The 26053-nt window shown below is 36.3% G+C and overlaps 1 protein-coding gene across 22 annotated transcripts in view; it reads right to left on the reverse strand.

Moving 5' to 3' along the window:
* The window catches only part of NRXN1 (neurexin 1), a 1147673-nt gene that overhangs the window by 302487 nt on the left and 819133 nt on the right, over nt 1-26053 (reverse strand). For all 22 annotated transcript variants that reach the window (XM_024118775.1, XM_024118772.1, XM_024118771.1 and 19 more), the window contains one exon: nt 21367-21548. In XM_024118775.1, coding sequence (XP_023974543.1) covers nt 21367-21548 — 182 coding nt within the window. The remainder of the gene's footprint in view (nt 1-21366; nt 21549-26053) is intronic.

Consider the following 26053-nt stretch of genomic DNA (forward strand, 5'->3'; position numbering starts at 1 on the left):
GAATTATTCATCTCTTTGAGTCACTTTTTATCTTCATGATACCAAATGAACATATAGACCCACATTTTAAAAAATGTAAATGCACAGACACTAAGACATGCCAAAAGACATTTTCTTGTTTTTAGCTTTCTGTTTCCAAGCCATTAAAAATTTAAAAAATTCAGAGTGCTTTACTGAGCTCAGGAAGCCACAGCCTCTGGGAACAGTAGAACTACCACATTAATTTTCTGCATATGTTGTAGAGTGGAAAGTTCAAGTCAGGTTTTAATGATCAGTGGCATCATGTTAACTTCATTTCAAAAAGTGAATTTCAGATTTGAAGGGTGCCAAATATGCACCTGCTGTCCTCAAAGCCGAGAATTCAGGTCCAGAATAATCACGAGGTCCTAATTACACAGAATGTATTGTGAAATATCATTATTATTTTTAGAAAGTAAAGAAATATCTATGACAGAATCTATTTTATGTGTTGGCAGCCTCCAAAAGATGTAGTTAAAAACAACTTCTTAGTAATGTCTTGAAGGGTCAAAAGCAATGACCTTGTCATGTTCCTGACAATCCTGATAAAATACCTGGGGCAGATACTAGTGAAGATTAATATGGTAATAGAAAGGGATCAGAAGGGTTATTGTAGCAAAACAGATATAGCATAATAAGCAGGGCCTCCTAATACTATTGATATTCTCCATAATTTTTCTCCCAATCCTTGATTATGAGTACCACAGTAAATATACTTTTCAGTATAATTTTGGATAATGTTAAGAATAGCAAAGACTGTTTAAAAAGTAGTAAATTTATTCTCAATCACATGTTTAAAAATCACCTTTGAATAGTATGTTCAATGTGCATATCACGCTGGGAAAATATTAAGCATGATCCCATACCATTGTTATTGCTGTATCAGTGCCCACTGAATTAGCTGAGCAGCCAAGTGATTGGAAAAAACAAAGCCTGGAAAAATCCCTAACATCACAGGAACTTCATTTATCTGGCTGGATCTGTAATTACTTACTTTAAAACTCTAAGTATGTAATTACACAAAAACCTTCTGTAAATGGGGGCTCAACTCTCAATTTGGATCATCTTTCAGAAATGCCTAAAGAGAAGGACAGAACTAATAATAACAGGGACCCAAAGAATGTGTTCTGGGATAGCATGGAACACCACATACTGTGTGGGTCTGTGCAACACATTTGTCACCAGAATGCCTGGTTGAAAGTAATTTTTACAACCTTTACAACCCAGAGGGTGGTCCTGAGAGCCACTTATAGTAAAGCTTTAGGATGTTACCTTAAGTCTCTTTGTAATATACCATCACTTGCATACCTGTTCAAATCTTTTGGCTCCTTTTCTTTCAGTCTAAATTATTGTTATTGAAAAACCAGATAAGATACCTCCCATTTAACCATTCACTCCGAAAACATTTTGTGAGGCCTACTCTGGGCTACTTTCTAGGGCATACAATTAATAAGACATCCTATGCCATATTTAACCTTAGTTTACATTATTTCTGATGGTCCCTTTGTTTACTTTTGTATGTTTGGCCAACTCCTCACTCACACATGCCTGACACTACCTCCTCTGCAAAGATGTCCCTAAGGTGCCAAAGCAAAATTCACGATTCTTTCTTTCACACTACTATTGTAAGTTTATGTGCTTCTATTCTGGTCTTTATTACATTATTTTAAAATTCTTTCTTTAAATGTCTGTCCTTACTATTCTTCAATTTTATTGAAGCATGTGCAATATCTTAACCACATTATATTCCAGGAAACTAACAAGGTTCTGTGCACTTTAAGGTTCTCAATGTATGATTCATGACCGAATGAAAACTTCCTATCTCCAGTGGGGACTGGATGTCTATTAGCTCTAAACATCCATCTGGAGAGATCTACCTGTTCCTGGTATGAACCCCATCATCTTTATAAAAGGTGATGATTCTCTCAGAATAGAATAATACCCATCACATTACTCTAGAGACTTGATTGCATTCTCCTTAGGTTCTCTTTTTCTCTCAGATCCCAAAGTCCTTCCGCATGCTTCATATCCACTCCTAAAGATTTGGATAGCCTCCTCCACTCCTAAAGATTTGGATAGAAGGGTGTTTGTTTACCTTGGAGACTGAGACAGAATCTAAACGCTCAGCAAGCCATAGCTTATAAACAGTATGATCCATTTACTTTCTAAAACTTAGGGTATCTTTAGTTTTTGACTAGGGGTTAGAATACAAGTGAACTACCTTTCCAAGTCCTGAAGCTTATCAGGGATCTGAAAACGTCAATTTTATATCTAGTAACATTTTAGATGACCTTGATTTAAAAGCCTAGAGATTCCTGTTTTCTATATGCAAAACAAGGAAGGCAAAGGTACCCTTTCCAAAAATATTCAATTTTATTGCATGTTTTTGAAATAGCTTTAAGGAGGGACATACCAAGACATAGAAAAAAAAAACTTATGGCTACCAAAGGAGATGGGGGTGCAGATAAATTAGGAGTTTGGGGTTAACATACACACACTACTATGTATAAAATAGGTAAACAACAAGTACCCACTGTATAGCACAGGGAACTATGCCCGATATCTTGCAATAACCTATAATGGAAAAGAATCTGAAAAAGAATATATATGTGTGTGTGTGTGTGTGTGTGTGTATATATATATATATATATATATATATATATGTAACTGAATCATATCTTGCTGTACACTCAAAACTAACACAATATTGTAATTAACTATACTTCAATTTAAGAAAAAGAAGGACATACCAACAGCCTTTAACTTTTTTCTTCCCCATTGCCAATGAATTTAGGTATCAGCTTCATTGTGATGTTCTAAATACACTAAACTCCAGTAACTACAGGTTTTATCTCTCCAAGTGAATAGTTATCATATTTCAAAGATTCATTTGGATTTTAAATAAGGGCGACCTCTTTTCCTTATATTCAAACAGGCTTAGATCCATCTCTCCATCAGATATAGCAGAAAACAGCTACATCTAGCTCTCTTGCCATCTAAATAACTCTAGAATTTCTTAAAGATGATCATTTGTTTTGTGACTATGCTATAGCTGTATGCTATCCACACAGTTTTCACTATTTCAAATATCATCTTCCTATGTACCAACTGAGGGAGGAATAACATTCTGATTAGTACATAAGACTGTTCCTCTGGGTTTTGAAATAAGAACTCTTAGATAGTCAGAATACGAGCATCTTACCAAAAATAATTTGCCATCAAGTCTAGTTGATGAAAAAGCCCTATGAGTTTAGGTGTACATTAACTCCTTATTCTCAACAACCAAATCAAGTGTAAAATAAATAATTATTGAGACACCTACATCCTTAGTATATGTAAAATAGAAAAACAAGCTTATATTAAGAGTTTGCAAATCTCTTATCCTATTATCCTACCTTAAAGATATAGCTCTTCAGTCCTATTGGCCAGAAAACAGATGTTGAAGTGACTACCTATTTAGGAATATTTTGTTACAGACAGGCTTACAGTGAATTACAAGTCACAGTCACGAAAAGTATAAACAGCTTTCCCAACTCCCCAGCCATGGCTTCTTGAGGTTCACCATTACAACAGAGTGAAATTTGAAGTGGGGGAAACACTTCACTCCTGCAGTGGAAAGAAATTAGTACTTCCAGTTGTGTAAACTTAAAGGACTTCTCCAATTCACTGAATTAGCGTGGATTGTCGAGGCAAAGATAGATTGTGCATAATAGCCATGGAGCCAAGAAAGGACTAACACTGTGAATGCTTAAACAGATCCTAGTTGACAATTATGCAAACACTGTTAAAGGAGATGGTCAGGAAAAAATGCAGAACAGCTCAAACTACAATTGCTTTGTCTTGTCCAGATAACTGATGACTGTATTAGAACATTCCATATGATTTGAACCAAGCTTTTTCACAATTTAGATCCAGGTTTGTATAATTCCGTCACCACACAAAACACAACAGAAATCCTTAAAGTTCAATAAGATGTATCCAATTTCAACACTTTTTCAATTTTCAATACAGCTGGACAGGATCTTTGGTAAAGACCATTTCAAATGGACCATTATGAATTTCACATCTTTCTGTGAATCTCAAAATACATTAGCTAGACAGCCATCTTATTTTAGCTTTAGAATGTGTATCAGGTGTTTTTTTCCAGACACAGCAATTAAAGGATTGTAAAATAGCTCATGGAAAGCTCCAAAGAATTGATCCTCAGAGAGCAAATCTCGCAACACCAAACAACCCCAATGTCCCTTGGGCATCTCAGCTGACAAGTATTATTGCTAGTTAAGTAAGGCAACTAGAAGACATACACACAAACCATCACACTTAAATAACCTGCTCACCACATAACTAATACCTACTGAGAGGCTGGTTGCTAGAATTTTCTTATTAATTTGAAGCTATAACATGACACATTACAGAGCTTCCTTGAAGATGATACCCTACCCATTTTGTATTGGGTACATGTATTTTATTATGTAGTTATGTGTGTTGAGTGTCTTATCCAATCTTGCCCAGTTACTTGATTTTAGAGTCTCACAGGCTTTGCATCTTGAAGCCAAACAACCTGTTGGAAACAAACAGCAGAGAACAGAACCCCTCCTATCTGCTTGCTGCCTAACAAATCAAAACACACTGAAATCTGAGATTATTAGAGAAGGTTTTGGGATAAATAAATACAATAAAAACTGACTTGTCAAATGGGACTCCCTGCTGCTTGGTACCATGTGTTACCACAGCAAGATGCATCTGTTCCACTATTAAATATGTTAGTGAATATGCTATAGACAGCCATGGCATTATCAAATATTCTTAGTGCCTATTAAACTCCATAGTTACATATTTTAATTTTACCTTTCATTAGTAAAACTCAAGGCGGTAGCACTTTGGAAGCAATTTTTAAAGTCCAAAGACAAACTGTTGTTTTGGTCATATTTCACGTTTAAATTATATTCATGCATTGCTAATAAAAAATTGGCAAGCTAACCAAAAGGTTCTCAAATTTTACATGTGGTTCTAGCAGCTGTGATTTCGCTCACAATGGATGCAATAAGACTAAAGTAAAAAAAAAATAAATCACATGTATGTAGAACGTGAAAAACTTAAATAGCTACATCTTTTTTTCCCTTCTGAACATCTTACTTCCTTTCAATTTAATCTTAGCCATTATCAAATGCCACACAACATGTGAGCCAGTCCCTTGATGGAATCTGCTCTCTGGGCTCGAGAACTCTGTCGCTGAAATGGGCTATCAAGAGCTAAGACATCTATGTCTTACTAAACGTTTAATAGCAGAACACATCTGTTGTTACTGTTTGTTATAAAGATTAACCACACTAATGTCGACAATATTAATACATTTAAAAGCCTGTCACGTTCCACTGCTGTTGCACAATTCCTGGAGACTCTGCATATGATCAAAATAAGAAGTGACTGGGGGCAAAATTAAGAATTATGGAATGTGTAGAAGGTGAAGAACACAAGGCAGACTCTGAAACGAGTGGTGCCTTCCACTGGGACGTTAACCTCTTGCCTGCCTGGCTCATCCTAGAAAACTGTATAGCTGTTGCTTCCCTAAAATGAGTCACATGATTCATGAACTCTTTATCCCACTTCCTCAGCCTATTGTTAGTCTATGAATGCTGTAAGAATATGAGAAAAACTGTGACCGACGCTAATGGGGATTTGGTACCACCTTTAAACCAGTGTTATTATTAAAATGTAAACACACTCAAATCAAATAGGCCAGAAAGGAAAATCATTCTACAGAGCTCAACGTCTTAAGAAATGATGAGGCCAGTTGGTCTTAACATTAAAATGGCCCAGTTTGTGACATCCATATATATTTGATGGTGGGAGTGTTGAACAGTACAATTTTCCTGAAGGACAACTCTGCAATAAATATAACGGTTCTGCTTGTAGGAATGTATCTTCCTAAAAATATATATTAATATATGTGAAACATTATTTTTATAAGATTAAAATTTTTTATTGGCTTGTAATACTAAAGATTCCGAAACAATTAAACAAAATATCTGTCTTTAGGGAATGGTTTGCTAAATTTTAGTATATATATGCAGTCGGATCCTATGAGGCAAATATGAGATTATATGCTCTAAAGTGGCAAGATGCCCAAAATATATTAAATAAGAATAATCAAGTTCAGAATAGTATGTATCATATAAAAACATAAAAACATTTTGTCTTTTTAAAGAATGTTCAAGTGTGTCAGCATATACAACTATTTACATGTATATATAAAGGAAAAGAAATATATATGTATATGCATAAAAGTAAAGATTAGAATTTAGACACCACAGTAAAAAGGTTGGTCATATTATAGGCAGTTTTTACTTTTTATTCTCATCATTGTATTTAAAATTTTCAATAAGTACTTTTATGATCTAAGAAAATAAAATTTATTAAAAATATGGTCTTTTTCCGGAAAGTAAATAGAGACATAGAACAACAGATAAAATTCAACTCCCTCTGAACAGCCTGTCATAAAATATTATTGGCCTTGTGGACCCAATTCTATGCATCACTAATCTATTGAATTCAGTTTATGTCTAGACAGTTAGAAGAATCAAAAAAAAAAAAAAAAGCCGGTAAATAAAAAAAGAGCAGTTAAATAACAAATACAGTTTACTGAAGAGAAAGTTCATTGAAAAGCTAGTTAATCATGAAGCTGATGGCTGCAGTATGTTCCTCACATAATAATGAACAATATCTGTTGCAATTTCAAATACCAAAAAGCACCCCCAGCCACTACATTTATCCAACACCCTTCACAATAGCCAGTTACAAATAACCAACTAACCACTGGTTGTGAATTAGGCATTGCTGGGAGAGCTAGAATTTACAATTTTTTCTTTCTACATGTGAAATTTCTCTGCAATGCCTGTCTTTTAAAGATCAAATGAACTCAGTTCTGAAGCCTACATGGCAGGCTGTCTGATCTTACTTCACATATAACTGCTAAAATTTCAACCCCATTTCTCTGCTGATGCCCTGTGGGATACGGAGCTCCCAAAGCCTTGCCTTTACTACTAATTAACAATAATGAACAGGATGACATACTTTTCCTTTGAACACTTCTGTCGGGAAGATATCCAATCGGCAAGAGATACAAGCAATAGACGAATTCCCTCCCCGACCCCCCCATTTACATGCTGAGATACACAGAGACTCTATCCTGCCTTTTGGTTTAAAAAAAAAAAAAAAAAGTAGGTCGAGCTGTCTAGGTTTTATGCATTGGCTTTAGAACCTGTGGAAAGGATGAAAGTTTTCTCTCCAACCAGTTTCCAGAGCATCGCAGATTATTTTTATATCCATCTACACATACCACTGATACTCTTGTGAAAGTTATTAGTTTAGTCCCACATTTACGCACAACTCAAAAAATAACAATGATACCTATAATTCCACCCATTAAAAGAATTTTAAAACAAATATCATGTGCTATGTCATGGCACTCTATTATTATTTAGTGCATTGTGTTGAGGGACACAGAAGTTCTAGCTTGTGCCCAAGCTTAAGGAATGTCATAGTGTAATACACAGTAAAGACTCACTAATTTAGGATTGGTAATTTGGATTGTATGATCATTTGAAAAAGTAGCTGGCTAGCCTGAAATTTTCCTTTGCACAAAAGAAAAATGGGGCTTTGCAGTCAGAACAGTTACTTACTAGCTATGTGATTTGGGTCAACTATTTAAAAATGCAGTTTGCTCACCTGTAAAATTGAGAAAATAATTCAAACCTCAATGGGTAATTGTGAATATTAAATGAAATACAATTTTTATGCAAAGTGTTTAGTGTTTGGTCCATAGTAAGCATTCAGTACATGCTAAATAGAATTGTTTAGCTATTATTCTTACTAAGCCAACAAACAGAGGAAGCCTGATTTCGAAGGGAGAGTTTAACCCTGCTTAAGATAATTAACTGTTAGAACTTCGAACATTTAATATATATTAATTAAAATATTTTAAAAAACTATTTTAATAAATGGAGAATCAATTTCACCTCCATCATTTTAACAAGTGTCACAGTAGGAGAAGAAGAATGAAAAAAAAAAAAAAAGGATGGTCAAATTGCCGGGGTAGTAGAGGCTAATTACCTTCCACAACCCTAATCAATTAGGATTGATTACCACAGGGGGTTTTTGTTTGTTTTTTTCACTCACTCTCCAATTGGATTAATCATCTCTCATCAAGTCAGAATGCAGGGAAATATATCACAGATGTTTTTATATAAGTACCCCAAATTATACAGACAGCAGATAAGAAGCATACTGAATCTCAGAGAACTGACTACTTGTTCGGAATATTTGAGCCTGGAAGTGGGGCTGATCGATGGTCTAACGTGAGAGAAGTCTTCCTTCCCTGAGAAATATACCGTGTGGATATAATGAGTCCATTTCACAATAGGCCCCAGCATTCTGGCCTCTGCCTTGAGTGTGCAAGCCTCTGTAGGTTGTAAAAGGGGAGCCCAGGAGAGTGTCACATGCTTTCACCAATACCCTTTGGGAGTCTACCTCATACTGGGCTCCAAGGAGAGCACTCCTCATATGAGTTCTTGTACCACAGTGGAAATTTACCAACAAGAGGGGAAGGGAGGCCACAAGCCAAAAAGGAAGGCTCCATTCACTCATGCCTGCATTCCTTCATCAATAAATATTATTACTATGTATTCATGAGCACTGTGCTGCTGTCTGAAAATACAGAGATGTAAAGATACATAGTACATGGTAACTGACCTTGAAGAGTTCACAATTTAATGTGCTGAAAGGACACATAAGGAAATAACCATGACTATGGTAAGCAATAATAATAATATAATAGAATTAAGAACAAAGTGCTAGGACTTCCCTGGTGGCGCAGCGGTTAAGAATCCACCCGCCCATGCAGGGGACACGGGTTCGAGCCCTGGTCCATGAAGATCCCACATGCCGCAGAGCAACTAAGCCGGTGCGCCACAACTACTGAGGCTGCCCTCTAGAGCCCACGAGGCACAACTACTGAGCCCACGTGCTGCAACTACTGAAGCCCACGCATCTAGAGCCCGTGCTGAGCGACAAGAGAAGCCACCGCAATGAGAAGCTCGCACGCCACAACGAAGAGGAGCCCCCGCCGCCCCCCCGGGGCTTGCCGCAACTAGAGAAAGCCCGTGCGGAGCGACAAAGACCCAACGCAGCCATAAATAAATTAAAAAATAGAACAAAGTGCTATGTTAGTACCAAGACGCGCATGATTGGTTATTCCCTAAGGGACCAAGGAAGGCTTCACAAATTTATGAAATATATGATCCAGGCCTTAAAGATGAATAGGAACTCACCAGACTAGAAAAGAGAGGACGGCAAGCAGGAGTGAGAGGAAATAGGAATATTTCAAAGAAAGAAATGAGCATGCACAGAGGCACTTTGGAGGTCTATCTTTGTTGGCTGTCATTTCATTACTGGCACAAATATTTTTTGAAAATTGTTCTCTGCCTTTAAAATTATGTACACCCCAAATTTACAAATCAAACTAATTACAAAAGCTAACTAGCTAAATACAAGATGTTTGAGGCAACTAGTCAACCAGATAACTTTCGATGTGCTTATTTAACTAGAGAAAATAGTTTATATAGCTGATGTCTGGAAAGCTCAGTAATTCAAGTGATGCATGGTATGCTAAAAGCTGAGGTTGTTTGACTTTACAGAGCTGCATTAAACAGACCACAGGCAGAGCTGTGGGGTGTAACCAGAAGAGGGACTGCCCCCTATACCTTTACCTGCACCACACACATAAGGCCCAGAGGTTAGACACATCGACTCAGGAGTCAGACTGCCTGAGTGGAAATCCTAGTTTTGCTTACTAGCTGTGTGACCTGTGCCTCCTTTCCTCATTAACTAAATAAGGATAATACTTTTTACTGTAGGGTTTTTATGAGTATTAAGTGGATAACAGACGTAAAATTAGAACAGTCATGTGATTATTGGTTGCTTTTATAAACGTCATACTTAAAACCTTTGTGTTTCTACAGCAGGAAGGTTTGGAATATCAGCCTCTGCCTACATTCTGTGACTAATATGTCATAAGAATAAAATTTGTCCATTAAATTCTAAGATACTTGAGGTCAAAAGCCACGCCTCACTCGACTGTATTGCAAGTGCCTTGAAAGGTGCTTTAAAAAAGTCTAGCATACAGAGTGAAGTAAGTCAGAAAGAGAAAAACAAATACGGTATGCTAACACATAACATGGGGAAGGGGAAGGGGAAGCTGGGACGAAGTGAGAGAGTGGCATGGACATATATATACTACCAAATGTAAAATAGCTAGCTAGTGGGAAGCAGCCACATAGCACAGGGAGATCAGCTCGGTGCTTTGTGACCACCTAGAGGGGTGGGATAGGGAGGGTGGGAGGGAGACGCAAGAGGTTGGAGATATGGGGATATACATATATGTATAGCTGTTTCACTTTGTTATACAGCAGAAACTAACACATCATTGTAAAGCAATTATACTCCAAAAAAGATGTTAAAAAAAAAAGTTTTGTTAAATACGTATATTAAAATGAGATTATGTCTGCGTTGGAGTGGGGAACAGCTGGAGAAAGAGCCGGAAATTAAGCCCAGATGTTGCATTCATTGCAGGTCCAGCTAAGGAGTTTTTGGCTTTTGAACTATTTGCACTGTAGGCTAGTGGTTCTCCAACAGAATGAAGGCATGGTGCACCAGAATCTTGCCTCAAGATACCAAACTATAAAGAGGCAACATAATGAATTTGAGACATGCTAGCAGTTAGCTAAAATTTGCATCTCTAACTCACACTTAACAAGTTAAATATAAACCAACTTCTCCTAAAGGAGACCATGCCCTTGACCAGAGCAGCACTGAGCTATTTATTGCCCCTGAACATTTTCAGAATGCACACAGGCAGTTTAAACTGGCAGAGCTTCTAGAACCAAAAGATTATTTCAACAAATATTTATTGCTCATTTGCTAAATCCCAGGCTCTAGCTGGACTCTGGGAATACAAAGGTGCACAAAATAGATGGAAGTCGCCACCCTGACACTGCGGCTCAGCATTACATTTTTCATCTTAAATAAAGGATCTGCCATCGTAACTTAAACACTTTAATCTGAACCCCAAATATTGCCTGGTTCACAAAATTGCCACCAAAAACAGAAGAAAGTACAAGGACTACGAAAAAGTGATACAGGGTTTTGGGGCCGATTCTTTTCCAGACAATTGACTTTGCTTTGTCCAGGAGAAGTAAATTACTAAATGTCTATGTATACAATCTTGAAAAATTGAAAGTCAGTTTCTCCCCATACTTTAAATAAACTTTGGGAAAAAATAGCTAATGAATATTATGGAGGGACTTCAAATTGATAGTCTGAACGGGGAGTTCATGCCCATCCCTGAACAGCCTTGGGGGCAAGTGAGGAGTTGAGACACAGTCTTGCAGGGCAGAGAGGGAAGGGGAGGAGTGATGGGTTGAGTCTCAGGCTCTGTGCCGCACTCTCCCTGCCTTTGTTCACTTAGGAGCTTTTTTGCCTCTAAGTGAGCAGAATTACTGATAGAGCTGGCTGAATATTATCAGTCAGATATGTCCTAAACTAAAAGAGGTTGAGAGACCTACTGCCATGAAACATTTAGAACCAGAGGTTGAAATAACCAAGTTTTTACTTTACAGCAATCGTTCTGGTGGCAGTGCAGAGTTGAATTAGAAAGAACCTTGTGAGCAGAGAGATCAGTTTGAAGTCTGTGCAACAGTTCAAGAAGAGGACATTCACTTAAGGCAAGAATAATGGGAGTCAAAGAAAGCAGATAAATTCTAAAGCTCTGTTAAGCACTTGAAATGTGGCTAATGGAACTGAAGAACTGAATTTCAAAATGTATTTAATTGTAATTAAGTTAGATGTAAATTTAAAACTGATAGTCGATTCAATTATGGAAAACTTTTAAGTATGTTTACGATAATTCAGCTATGTGAATCTATGCTTCCAGTGGGAAATTTTATGAAATATACAGTATTTCTGATGCAAATTTAGATTCTGAATTGAGAGGCACTATAAGTGTAAAACACACATTAGATATCAAAATTTAGCATGAAATAATAATATAAAACATAGTAAAATGTATATTGATTACATGTTAACATAATACTTTGGATATAGTGAGTTACATAAAATATATTAAAAGTTAGTTTCATCTGAGTTTTTTTTTCCTTTTTAATGTGACTATTAGAGAACTTAAAGTTACATACACGGCTCACATTATCTTTCTATTGTGCAGTACTGATTGAAAGACATTTCTGGAATTTAGTGAGAAACAGATTACTTCATAAAAGCAAGCATGGGAAAGATGTCAAAGTTTTCATCTGTAGTTGTGTAGATGGGCAGGTAGTTGGAAGACGACGAATTCAGTTTTGCCTGTGAGACATCCAGGTGGAGATGCCTTTGGCAATGCTGGTCGGTGATGAGAGGGGAAGTCAGGGAGTGTGTCTGGGAGTAAGCAGTCTGCGTTTGCTGGCTAAAATGCAGAACAGAATTTCAGGAATATTAACTTTTTTTTCATAGACCAAAAAGCCTGAATAATCAATTAAATTTTGATCCGTCACCAAAGAGTTTTTTGGCCTGTCAGTCTTGTATTTCCACTCTTTGTTGGGCAGCAAGGCGCTAAGGGGTAGTTTCAGGAGGAAGTGTTTCTCTTGATAGGTGAACACCACCATGAAAGTGTCTCCTCAGAAACCTGAGAAGTAGGTTCTTCCAGGGCTGTGCTTTGTTAACAGAGAGGTTAAACAGTTTCCTGTCTTGTGACCTAAGCGTCCCCAGGTCTAGCGTACTACCTCCTAAAGTAACCTCCTAAAAAGAACACCTGTGCATTTCACAGCTCTGAAAATGCTTATTTTCTTCAGAAGAATTTTCTCAGCCCCAGTATAAATCATCTCTAGCGCTTTGCTCCTGATTTAAAATGTGGCTTATTTATGCCTAGGGTTAACTTGACTGTCCCTGAGTATATTCACCTAGGTCATTTCCTTCCTTTTGTTGAAAAGAACTGCCTGTGTCTGAAGTGGTGCAACATCAGCTTTCAAGGACTGCAATGCCATAGTGTCACTTCCATCTCGTTTCCTGGTCTTTGACTGACATATTCTCTATGCTGTTTGCATTTTTTAACTACTACTCTCATGCATTTTGTTTATGGCTTTCAGTGGGGTTTTTCTGGTGCAGTAAAAGGAGTGTAAAAATGACTCCTTATTCAGTATGCATTCGCCAAACTAGTTCTTAACCCTCAAGCAATGTCATTACTCTTTTTCCATCCATCTATATTGTGTTTAGACTTCTGCAAAAGCCAGCATCCTTAATCTTAAAGCCAGTGTATGCTTTCATTGCTGCTCATCATTTCTTCCTAAGACATGTAGACGTCTTGATCATAAGAATGAACGTATCATGGGTTTCCCTGGTGGCGCAGTGGTTGAGAGTCCGCATGCCGATGCAGGGGACATGGGTTCGTGTCCCGGTCTGGGAAGATCCCACACGCCGCGGAGCGGCTGGGCCCGTGAGCCATGGCCGCTGGGCCTACGCATCTGGAACCTGTGCTCCGCAACGGGAGAGGCCACAACAGTGAGAGGCCCGTGTACAGCAAAAAAAAAAAAAAAGAATGAACGTATCAGATATCAGATACATTCTGAGCATGGGAGATCTTAACCATGTCTGCTCCTGGGAATCTCTTACTAGTACCGCAAAAAAAAAAAAAAAAGAATGAACGTATCAGATATCAGATACATTCTGAGCATGGGAGATCTTAACCATGTCTGCTCCTGGGAATCTCTTACTACCCTAGCTCAGCTGCTCCTGGATTTCTGAGCCTACATAAGATAATAAATGTTTGCCGTTTTAAGTAGCTAAATTGTGGGGAAATTTGTTACACAGAAATAGGTAGCTAATACATTACAAACTGCATTAAAGGTGCTCAATTATGATGTGTTGAATGGGCCAAAGGAATGTTTCTTGAAGGTATGCTTTTGAAAAATAGTAGCTACAGAAGAAATGGAGGTGTGCTCAGTAGCCAGAAAGGAGTCACTAATTTTCTTGTTTTGGCATCTTGTCATAAGAAAAGGGCAACTCATCATTGGCTAACTTAGAATGGATTTGAAACCATTCTGTTAATACAGCTTGGGTTCCAACACAAAACAGTAGGTCAAGAAGAGCAGTGATCAAAGATTGGAGGAGAATCTATGTCCAAGATTTTCTCTACCTAGATAATGCCCTGGCCATTGTTTTAGCAGCTTTTCCAAAGAGATTCCTGAGCTCTAGACTTCTTTCTGCTAGCTCAGAGCCCTACAAGATCCCAGGCCCAACCCTGAAAACACCCAACATTTGAATAGAGAAGATGATGACTGAGCAGAATCTAGAGAGTGAGAGAGAATGAGAAGAAACCTTCTGCACAGATTCAGAAACAGAGAAATGACAATAAGAAGTTCATTTTTTTTAAAAAAAGTGGACTAATAAATTTCACTGGCATGGAAAGATAAGAATAGAATTGTGGAAATATGGACTGAAAAGGGAAATTAAGATTAGAATGTTCAGGACATTAACTGTTAGTCACAGAATGTGCCTTTACCTGTACCTACTTGGGAAGCATCAGTGTGTATTTTTTTTTTAATTTTGTTTTGGTTTTATTGTTATTACTTCTATATGGGTTTGATTATTATCTGTTAACACAATATAATTTCACAAATGAGAAGGCAATATTTTGTATCTGACCATTAACATTCAGAATTGAAATAAAATTTCTCAGTCCTCTTTAATGTATTAGCTAAACAAAATTGACAAAACATAGCCTAAAGCAAACACACACTACTGAGGTTAGACTATTTGGTACTATCAGTGTGTTTTAAAAGACGAATAGAGGAATAATCAAAGAAGCATTTTAGCAAATTAACCTGACATAAGTACATAAAATGGATTGGAAAGTATTCAGAATAGAGACAGGAAGATAATTGAGAAGGTGTGGCATCTGTTTAAGCATCTAAGTCATAAGTACATGAAATAAGGAGGTGTAGGTAGAAACAGATGTTTTGGTTCTTTTTATTAAATTTCACAGCAGTAGAATTTCAGAGGAGGAAATAATTCTAGAAATCGAAAACCAAATTCAGAGAGATTTACTTATGCTCAAAGGTGACAACCAGCTTAGAAAATGAGATACTAATTTTCATTAGAAAATGAGATACTGAATTAACTTCTAAGGGGAAAGGATGAAGGGAGGAATTTATTTTAATTCACTTGACCCCATCCATCCCAAAATAGGACTGTTTCAAGATATCTGGACAGCACTTAAGCATACTGAAATATGACCATCATTTCTCCCATTTTCTTCAAAGATAACATTCATCTTTCATACCTTAGAAGCTTGGGCAAAAATTTTACAACACAAGGTAGAAAGACATTATTTTAGTCTTTCTTTTAAAATTCTAGTCAAATAGGCCAGATGTTCTCTAACTCACGTAAGAACCAGGAAAACAAAACCAAATAAAATATCTACTGTGTATGATTTACAGGCTTTAATTTAAATATTACATGGCAAAGTGAAATTCTTAAAATAGGTGACTCTGTTGGTTAAAAAGAATGTTTCAGATGAAGCAGTTGAAATTCTAGAAAAACCTGTGAGGGAATAATTGGGTTTTATCTTGTTGATATAGACATGCACCAATATATAAGTATTGACTTTTAAAAGATTTTTTAAACTTAATCTTCATAAAGCATAAGAAAAGATGATGAGAAAGATTGGACATGTCAAAAATACCAATAAGCTATTTTGAGACACGTAATATTTACTATAAATATACTATGCTTCTAGTCTACACTAAAATCGCTGATCAAAAGGTGTATTTCTAAATCAAAATCAATTAAGAGCTTGGTTTCAAAAAAAGGTTTCCGGCCCAGGAAATTACAAAGAAGAAACACTTAAGGCAAATATATACAACAATTCACTAATCGAATTTGCAATGCTCTTTCATGCTCTGAAGATGAAAGAATTTCAAAGAACACTCTCCACTCATCCTCTCCTCCAACCTCCACACATTTCCTCTGGTCAGAACCAATGCACATGTTAATATTCATGGCAGTGAGTGAGCACACATTTGCAGTGCTTTCTTCTAAGTCAGAAGAGTTAAGTCATCTCCAATTAACGTTACCAGACTGATTTATGAGAGATGATGTTTCCTCTAGAGTGACGACACTGGTAAAATTTCTAGATGTATCTCATAAATTATGAAAAAGTTGAATTTAATATTTTTGCTTATTGCCTCTAAGAGATTATTTTATTCAATATTGATTAAATAATCATCGTTACTAATTTAAATGTGTATAATAGAACACTTTACAGTTCACAAGTCTCGTTTTTTAAATATTTTTTTTTTTGGCGGCATTGGGTCTTCATTGCTGCATGCGGGCTTTCTCTACTTGAGGCAAGCGGGTGCTACTCTTCATTGTGCACGGGCTTCTCACTGCAGTGGCTTCTCTTGTTGCAGAGCATGGGCTCTAGGTGCGCGGGCTTCAGTAGTTGTGGCTCATGGGCTCTAGAGCACAGGCTCAGTAGTTGTGGCACATGGGCTTAGTTGCTCCACGGCATGTGGGATCTTCCCGGACCAGGGCTTGAACCCATGTCCCCTGCACTGGCAGGCGGATTCTTAACCACTGCGCCACCAGGGAAGCCCTTTTTATTTTATTTATTTATTTATTTATTTATTTTGCAGTACACGGGCCTCTCACTGTTGTGGCCTCTTCCATTGTGGAGCACAGGCTCCGGATGCGCAGGCTCAGTGGCCATGGCACACGGGCCTAGCCGCTCTGCAGCATGTGGGATCTTCCCGGACCGGGCACGAACCCATGTCCCCTGCATCGGCAGGCGGACTCTCAACCACTGCACCACCAGGGAAGCCCCAGGGAAGCCTTTTTAAATTCTCTATCTAAAAACCTATCATTTGAAAAAAAAAAAAAAAAAAACCCTATCATTTGTCCACATTCTTACAAATACTATGCAGATAAGAAAGTTAAAATTGCAAAGGGAAGAAATGGAGATATACCAAGATGGAGAAATAACCAAGAAACACTAGTCATGTTGGGACAAAGTATGTTTACTATAAATAATCTAAGCTACCTGGTAACCAGTGTCCCAGCTGGCTTTTTCATTCATTTAGCTAACTAATATTTATTGAGATAAGTACTAAGTGGTGAGCTCATTTATTTTTGTATCCACAGAACCTTGAACATAGGCTTGGGCCATATTAGTTGCTCAGAAAATATTTCTGGACAGGCTCCTAGCATGTACTGACATAAATGATGAAAAGCCACATTTCTACATTATATTATTTTTCTTATTAGTCATCATTATTATAAATTTTGTTCTATGCCATCAGAAAGTTTACCACTATTTGAAAAAATGGACAGGTCTGAAATGACTAGAGAACAATTCAAGATAAAAGTGAGTTACAATAAATGAGGCAATTACTAAGGAGAGATAATCACTCATCCAGCAAAAATTCTCACCATAGACTTTCTTTAAACAACCAACTACCATAATCAATTCTTAGCTAAAGATTCAGAAAACAACATCAATAAAAATACGTAACTTTTCAGTAATACAGCCGGTACGTATAGAGTGCTATACTTTTTCTATATTGTAAACAAGAAGTTGGATGACTTTCTTCAGAGTTATGTAGAAACTAAACTGCACCTATGACTTCACTTTGACTACTGAAAATCTGAGAGTTTATACTCAACCCAAGCCACAATATTTTCAATATATAATTCATGAATTCTTTTATTATTTCAGAAAACATTTCTGAGCACTTGTATTCTAGGCACTGTGTTAATTAATTGCCCCTCACTTCATGTCTTAATCTTCCCTTCAGCCCCTTCTAAAACCTTGTACATTTCAACAGCAATATCATATGGCTTTGAGTTAAGAGTGGTAACATTAATATTAACATGGCAAAAAATCCATCTGTAAAGACTAGGCCACTTAAGTAAAAAATCATTTTATTCCAAGTTATTATATTTTTAAGAGTATAGTTGATCAAAATTTAAATACGATTATATTTTTAAGTAAAATCAAACATGATCATTTGAAAAAATAGGATAATAATGTCAAATATTCACCTCACTGAAATTATATGCCAATCAGACTTTAAAAGTTATCGAACTAAAGTGGCATTACACAATTCAGCAAGACTGGAGCACCTTTTAATGTGTGCAATCGACTTTCCAGCTTATTGGTTAATTCCATTAATTAAGGATATAAATATAGCTTTTAAATAAGATCAGAGCATAGTTTATACTTGGCTGACCTTGAAGGTTTACAGAAATTTTCTTGGAAGTTTAATAGATAACCAAAATTTCTAACTTTTACAGATTAAACATATCTGTGATATCATCAGGTTAATTTTTAAGTCAGTTATATTTAAAAACTAAAATCAGGCAGTAGTAATAATCTTTCTACAATGTTGTTTTCCTCATATTTCCAATTCTGAAAGAAGCAGAAGAAATGATTTGGGGAAAATCAGGATATACTCAAAGGTATGTAAACCGTTTGATAAAATAGCCTTTGAACAGTCCCAAATCTAAGAATCATTATTAAGAATACTTCTGGGGCTTCCCTGGTGGCGCAGTGGTTGAGAGTCCGCCTGCCGATGCAGGGGACACGGGTTCGTGCCCCGGTCCGGGAAGATCCCACATGCCGCGGAGCAGCTGGGCCCGTGAGCCATGGCCGCTGAGCCTGCGCGAAAAAAAAAAAAAAAAAAAAAAAAAAGAATACTTCTGCTTCTATCAGCCATGGGTATCAGCTTTGGTCCCCACCCACTTCATTTTCCGTCCCTTTACTTCCTTCTTCCCTCCCTCCATCCCTTTCTCTCTCCCTCTCTCTCTTTTTCTCAAGCTCTCTCTCTTCCCTTTTTTAATATCTAACTCCTCTTCCTCTTCCATGTACCCAACATTATGGGAAAGAGTTAAAGGTAAACTTTAGAAGTAAAAAGAAAACCACTGGCTTACTTTTGTTTGCAATGTGGAAACATGGAAAAAAGTGGCTTACCTTCATGTAAGCAACTTGTTGAGTCAGTAAATGGCTGATCACTGCTTGTAGGCAATGAGAGAAAAAGGGGGGATATGGAAAGTTTTAGTTGGCCAGATTTGGACTAAGACTGGGTCCTCGTAGTTGATTATAGGAGTTAGTAGGGCTGACTACAAATGGTGTTTGGTAAGCCCAGGGAACCAACATCCATCTTCAATTACCTAGTCAAGGACAGGCTAGGATTAAGAAAGAGTCTGAAGACAGCCAATCCAAGAGGAAGGGTATTAGAAACAAAAACACAATCCAAAGTGAATAGCCAGCCAAGACCAAGAGAGGAGAATCAGAAAGAAGGAGGGTCTCACATGACATCTATCAGAAATCTCTGGCCAGTAAAGAAGCTTTGGAAGGTACTGGGCTGGGTTTTTAGCGACAAGTTCCTTTACATATACAAGGACTCTAAGGCACAGTTGATCAGAATTGGAAAGAAATACCCATTCCTGTAGACTAAAACCCTTTGACCATAAAACAAACAGTGGTTTGAGTAATTCAATAACATGGCCCCTTAGATTTGCAAGTGATCATTATAGAAACTTTTCTCAGGGTAAATGTGTAATTGGTTATGGATCAATAAGTAATTTCTTTCAGGAGGAAAAGCTCTTTTTTTCTTTTTTATTTATTTATTTATTTTCTGAAGTACCAAGGCTCTTAAATCAGAATGGAGCAAATACATTTGGAAAGTTGAGATGACTCTAAACAGCAAGATTCCTTACTGCGTTAGTTATCTCAGCTGATCACTTATTTATGATGCCATAAAAATCCAGATGCCTTCAATTCTGATGGTTAGATATTTGCCAAAAGGCAGCTAAAATTACTTTCCAATGTTTCCCATTTTGACAACTGCATTTTGAATTGAAAATTTATGATGGTTCAGTAATGGTTGTGCTGAGGTGTTTTGGGTTTGTTTTTGTTTTTGTTTTCCAAGATTAGCAATGAATTCAGGTCTTGTGGTCAGTTGTAAACCTTACTGAGTTTATTGGAAATTCTAGAAACCTAACAGAAAACTAAGATTAAGAAAATAAATGAATAAAACTTTGAGAATTAAGACCCTGCAAGTTTGTGATAATGTATTTTGGTGTTTGGTGGTTTTCCTAATCATTTTACAGTGAGAGCCTGAAGGCCAGTTTCTAACAGGAAAGAACATGTTGACCTAATCAAAGGTCTTCTGAGGCATGGGTGCAGGTAAAGGGAGAACTTGGAAGGATAAACAAAAGCAAAACAAAACAAACTTATACGATCACATAAGGCAGAAGAGATAAACTATACCTCAAGAATAGAAAGGCAGATGAAGAGGTTGATATGCTTCTGGACCTTCCAGAAGATAGAGAGTTTAGACCAAGAACTATGATGATAAGAACCCTTTAGAGTTTTTTGAATATATGGCACTTTCCTATGGTTGTTATTTTGATATATCAATAAAATATTAATATCTCTTGACAATGAAAGACTGTGTGATTCTTTGCAAATATTGTGAGTAAATGAGAAGTTAAAGAATTGCAACCACACGAATTAGTAACTCTTTGAAAGCAGAGATATAAGGAAGAGTCCCCAAGCTATAGTCAGTTATGACAACTTTAAAAGGTAAAGAAAGCTTTTCATTCATGAATTATTATCTGACATTCACTAAAAGCTAACTAAATTCTTGTGGGAGGCTTAGAACTTAGAGAAAAAGGAATGCTCCCAGGATATAAATGGCAAGAGTCCATTATATTTTCTTGATATGTATGTATCAAAATGAGTATAAGATGGCATAGAAGTAATCTTTCTGTATTTTTCTTTCATATCCCCAAATACCTTTAAAGATCCCTTTTCTCCTGTCCACTGCATATGACTTTAGACAATTATTTTCTCAGGTGAGAAAAGAAATAAGGACACTGGATCCAGATCTGCTGTCATCAGTATTACAACCTCCTGCTTCCAGCCACATGGAATAGTATCTACTGGACCACAATGTTTTTTATTAATTTGGCAAGACTGCCTAAAGTCACTAAAAACACACCAAGAATAATTCTTTGTGAACAGAGAGCTGAGAGGAATTCACACTTAAAAAGAAAAAAAATCTATTGTCAAGAACATTTTTAACAAAAGTAATAGCTATAAGGTCTTATTACCTCTAGAGTATATTTATATTTTCTGTATATTTTTTGCTGGGGGAAACATCCAAAAAGCAGAATTATACATTATTTACAAAAAGCTAACAGTAAAAGCTAAAAGCTGAATCTTATTTTAGAAGTACTTACTATATGCAGCTCTAGGTAGTCTCCCAGGCCAGAAGAACTGTCCACTCGCACCAATACAGCTTCCTTCTGAACAGTGCTAAACCCTATGGCCAGTCTGTCTGCTCGTGTACTTGGCCGGTCATTAGGAGGCCACTTATACGTGATTTGTCCACCACCTTTGCTAAAGATGTACGTTGTCCCAGCTGGAAAACAAAAACCAAAACCAATTAGTCCAAATACATCAAGGGCATACTTTCCTATGTTTGTTATGTTGACATATCAGTAAAGTATTAAATTTACACCATGGCAGTCATAAATAAATAAAATAAAATAACAAGAACAAAAACAAAAACCTATGGCGAAGCAAATAAGCAAATAACAGATTTTAATCAAACATGCTCAAGAAAGAGAACAGAGTTTTTTAAAAAGAAATATCAACACAGCTCCATTTTTAATACACTCATTAAATCTACCAGCAGGTGTTTCAGAACAAACGGGAGATTACTGCTTTTTCCACTGAGTTGGACAAGCATGCAATGTAATGGGGCTTTATTTCTTTCTTCCAGTTTAAAAAAATAGTTTAGTAGGAAACATTGACTTTGGATGCTTCAAAAGGAGCAGAAACATATATCAACTTGTTTTTGAAACAAGAGCTGCATGTAGATGTGACAGGGTCATACAGCACAGGGAAGGAAATTGAAAGAAGTATGCTATGAATCAACTTTTATGGGGAGAGGGCCTATTCACATATGACAGATCATAACTAATGGATGAACAGCCATAAGACCCAACAGTCATGTCAAGAAAATACAGATAGTAGATCCCATCTATAGAAGTCAGGTCTTACTTAACAAGCAACATCTGCTAGTTGTCAAACTATCCAGCTCCATAAAAAGACCCATTTTTTTTCCCAAATCAAATGCTAGTCTTACGGCAATAAGAATAATGTCATAGCCTCATTTGGTAAATGTTCAAATTTTACTTTATGATGGTGATGTCAGTAACTTATCTATCTTGCTCTAAAAAGAGCTTTGTTTCAAACAAATTTCCTAAGCATCCAATGTGTTAAAGTTCTATTTCATTGCACCACTGGCATCTACCTCATTTAATGCAATAAGATTAATTCTTTGAGTAAGAATATTTGGAAGAGACATGCAAAGATATATATAAAGGAGAATGAATCTTCCTCCACACTAAAGGGGACAAGAGAAATATTTATTTAGTTATCCAAGGAATAGACCTTAAGGTACAATTTATAGGAGTGTAGCCTTCCAATAACAAAGCATGCCAATATATATTTATTGTGTACCTACTATGTGCCAACATGGTAAGGAAAGCAATAAAGCTAAATACTAAAATTTAGGCCACAAAGCATCTTGTGTGTACGGAAATATAGTTTCTAAGAATAAGGGTTATAAGTAAAAGTTGAGTGTACAGCACTGTTTTCAAGATATCTACACATTAAATTTCTATTACCCAAATTTACCAATTAAATGATGTTGGCAATGTCACATTCATGTACATTTAATTAAATAGCTGATGATATCATTTTTTTTCTCTTTTTTATATTTTGGGGTCAATCATTCTTTTTATTCTGTCTGAGACATTTCCATAGGCCCTTGAGAAACTCCAAAGAACTGCAATATGCTTAATGTGCCTGACTGGTTAAATAGGCCTCGGTATGTAGACCTGACCCAAGAAACATGTCAAGATAATATTGATGTAAAAGTGATAAAACAGAATCTTGTTAAAAATGCAGTGGTAGAGAGGTTAGTCATTTTCTTGAATACTAATGCATGAAAGCAGTTTATCTCTCTCCTGTGAGAATAGGTAAGTTATATTTGAAAGGTACTAATTAGTGTGCAAGCAAAGAAAATTCAGAATATACATATTTGTGTATCAGAAATGCCAGAGCCTTCTACAACCGTTTATGTCCTACAACATCAGACACTTGTTCACAACAATATTAACAAGCAAGCACTATTTGGTAAATCTTCCTCTTGGCAATTTTTGCAAATAATTAAGTACTAAATGTTTCAGAAAAGCCTAAATTGATAAAATAACAGGACAAGAACATATAAAAGTAAAGATTTCTTTAAAAGGAGGATGTGGTGGTGACCTCTGAGTGTTAGTACTTGATTGATTTTATTTTTCTCCTTTTAATTAACTTTGTCCTCTAATGACTATATATTTCATGTGAATTAAGAAAAATATTCAAGTAGAGATGCTACTTAACAATATAAAACAAATCTAAGAACTCAGATGTTTTCCAGAATCACCAGAGTAAGGTAGTGTTGTAAGGCAACAATATCATATATTACATGATAATTTTTAACATTAAAAATCACTTTCACAATAATTTTTTCATTTCCTCTCTACTTCTGTATGGAAAGTAGGGCAAGCATTACTCCCAAGTCACATTTCAGGAAGTTTAGTCAGAAGGATTAACTTGTTAACTAAAGTTGCAAACTTGGAAGAGCTGGTAGGAAATCTAGTATCCAGATTCGACTCCTGTATTTTTTTAATTACATAACTGTTTCTGTTATCATAACAAGACAGTCAAGAAAAAGTTAATTGGGTATGTCAGTCTGAATTTATCAAGGCCAACCGTTAGCATATTCGAATGTCTCATAACCATAAAGTGACATTTGCACCTCATGATCATATACTGTCCTTTCACCCCACAATGCTTTTAAAAAAATAAAAAAATAACATGTAAATGTGAAATGACAGAACATTTAATATATGTTGATTAACATTTAGTTTAGGGTACACTTCCCAAACTTGTGGAACTATGCAAGTTTCCTGTTGCTGAGGATAATAATTTAGAGGTTTATATTTTCAGTAAGATAAATGTCACAATACAAATACTATTACTCAAGATTTGATTTCATCTCTATTTCAACCTTTCCAATAAGTGTTAAGACTTGGCAACTAGCATGCCAGTACCTACTCTGTCTGCCTTACAACGACTTTATTCTTCAGGTTTCGCCAAAACCAAGCAAAAACAAGCGTAACACCATGTGCCAAACAATGCAATTATTCCTAGTGTCCTTTTTCTTCAGATATATCTGAAAATCAATCTCTCCTTTTTTCGTTGTATGCACACTAGAGCACTGTATTGTACATATCAGCACAATTCTGTAATAAGCGAGAGAATTAATGTCCGGCCCCCAACACAGCTCTCTTAACCTACCTCTGTAAGCATCTTGGCTTAAAAAAAAAATCATTTGCATCACACTCTAAAAATCTATGTTCTTAAAGCTCTCCTTCCATCAAGATAGAAAATTACAATATACTCTATTTTGGTGACCTTAATATGAGAATACTCCCACAATAAAATGTAGTAGATCAGATGACTAAAGTGTCAAAATCTACATCATTTAACATGCATCATTCTGAACAAAGAACATGATGTACTTACTGCAGCAGAATAGCTAAGTAATTAAGAATGTAAGCTCTGGACTCAGACCAGGGTTCAAATTCCAACTGTATCATTTTCTAGTTACATGACATTGACTATTGTGCTAGTTATTCTAACCCTTGCATTTCCTAACCTTGGGGATATTAACACTGTCTATCTCATAGAGCTCTGTCAGGATTAAATGAAACATGCACAGTAACACCTCAGTCTAATTCCTGGCATATGGTAAGTGCCCAATACATTTTATTTTTCATTTTTTTTTCACAGCGGTATTATTTTTAATAGTCCAAAATAGAAAACAACCCAAATATCTATCAGTGGTAGAATGGATAAACAATGTATATTTATACAATGGAATACTCTATAGCAATGAAGATGAATGAACTACAACTACACTCAACAATGCCCTTGATTCTCACTAACATGATGTAGAAAAAAAAAAAAAAAAAGATTATGATTTCCACAACCTTCTGAGACTGAACCAGGAAGAAACAGAAAATATAAACAGACCAATCACAAGAACTGAAATTGAAACTGTAATTAAAAATCTTACAACAAACAAAAGTCCAGGACCAGATGGCTTCACAGGAATATTCTATCAAACATTTAGAGAAGAGCTAACACCTATCCTTCTCAAACTCTTCCAAAATATAGCAGAGGGAGGAACACTCCCAAACTCATTCTAAAACCAGATAAAGATGTCACAAAGAAAGAAAACTACAGGCCAATATCATTGATGAACACAGATGCAAAAATCCTCAACAAAATACTAGCAAACAGAATCCAACAGCACATTAAAAGGATCATATACCATGATCAAGTGGGGTTTATCCCAGGAATGCAGGGATTCTTCAATATATGCAAATCAATCAATATGATACACCATATTAACAAATTGAAGGAGAAAACCCATATGATCAAATTGAAGGAGAAAAACCATATGATCATCTCAATAGATGCAGAAACAGCTTTTGACAAAATTCAACACCCATTTATGATAAAAACTCTACAGAAAGTAGGCATGGAGGGAACTTACCTCAACATAATAAAGGCCATATACGACAAACCCACAGCCAACATCATTCTCAATGGTGAAAAACTGAAACCATTTCCACTAAGATCAGGGAGAAGACAAGGTTGCCCGCTCTCATCACTACTATTCAACATAGTTTTGGAAGTTTTAGCCACAGCAATCAGAGAAGAAAACTAAATAAAAGGAATCCAAATCGGAAAAGAAGAAGTAAAACTGTCAGTGTTTGCAGATGACATGATGCTATACATAGA

This window comes from Physeter macrocephalus, chromosome 12, assembly GCF_002837175.3.
Source record: "Physeter macrocephalus isolate SW-GA chromosome 12, ASM283717v5, whole genome shotgun sequence".
Lineage (NCBI taxonomy): Eukaryota > Metazoa > Chordata > Mammalia > Artiodactyla > Physeteridae > Physeter > Physeter macrocephalus.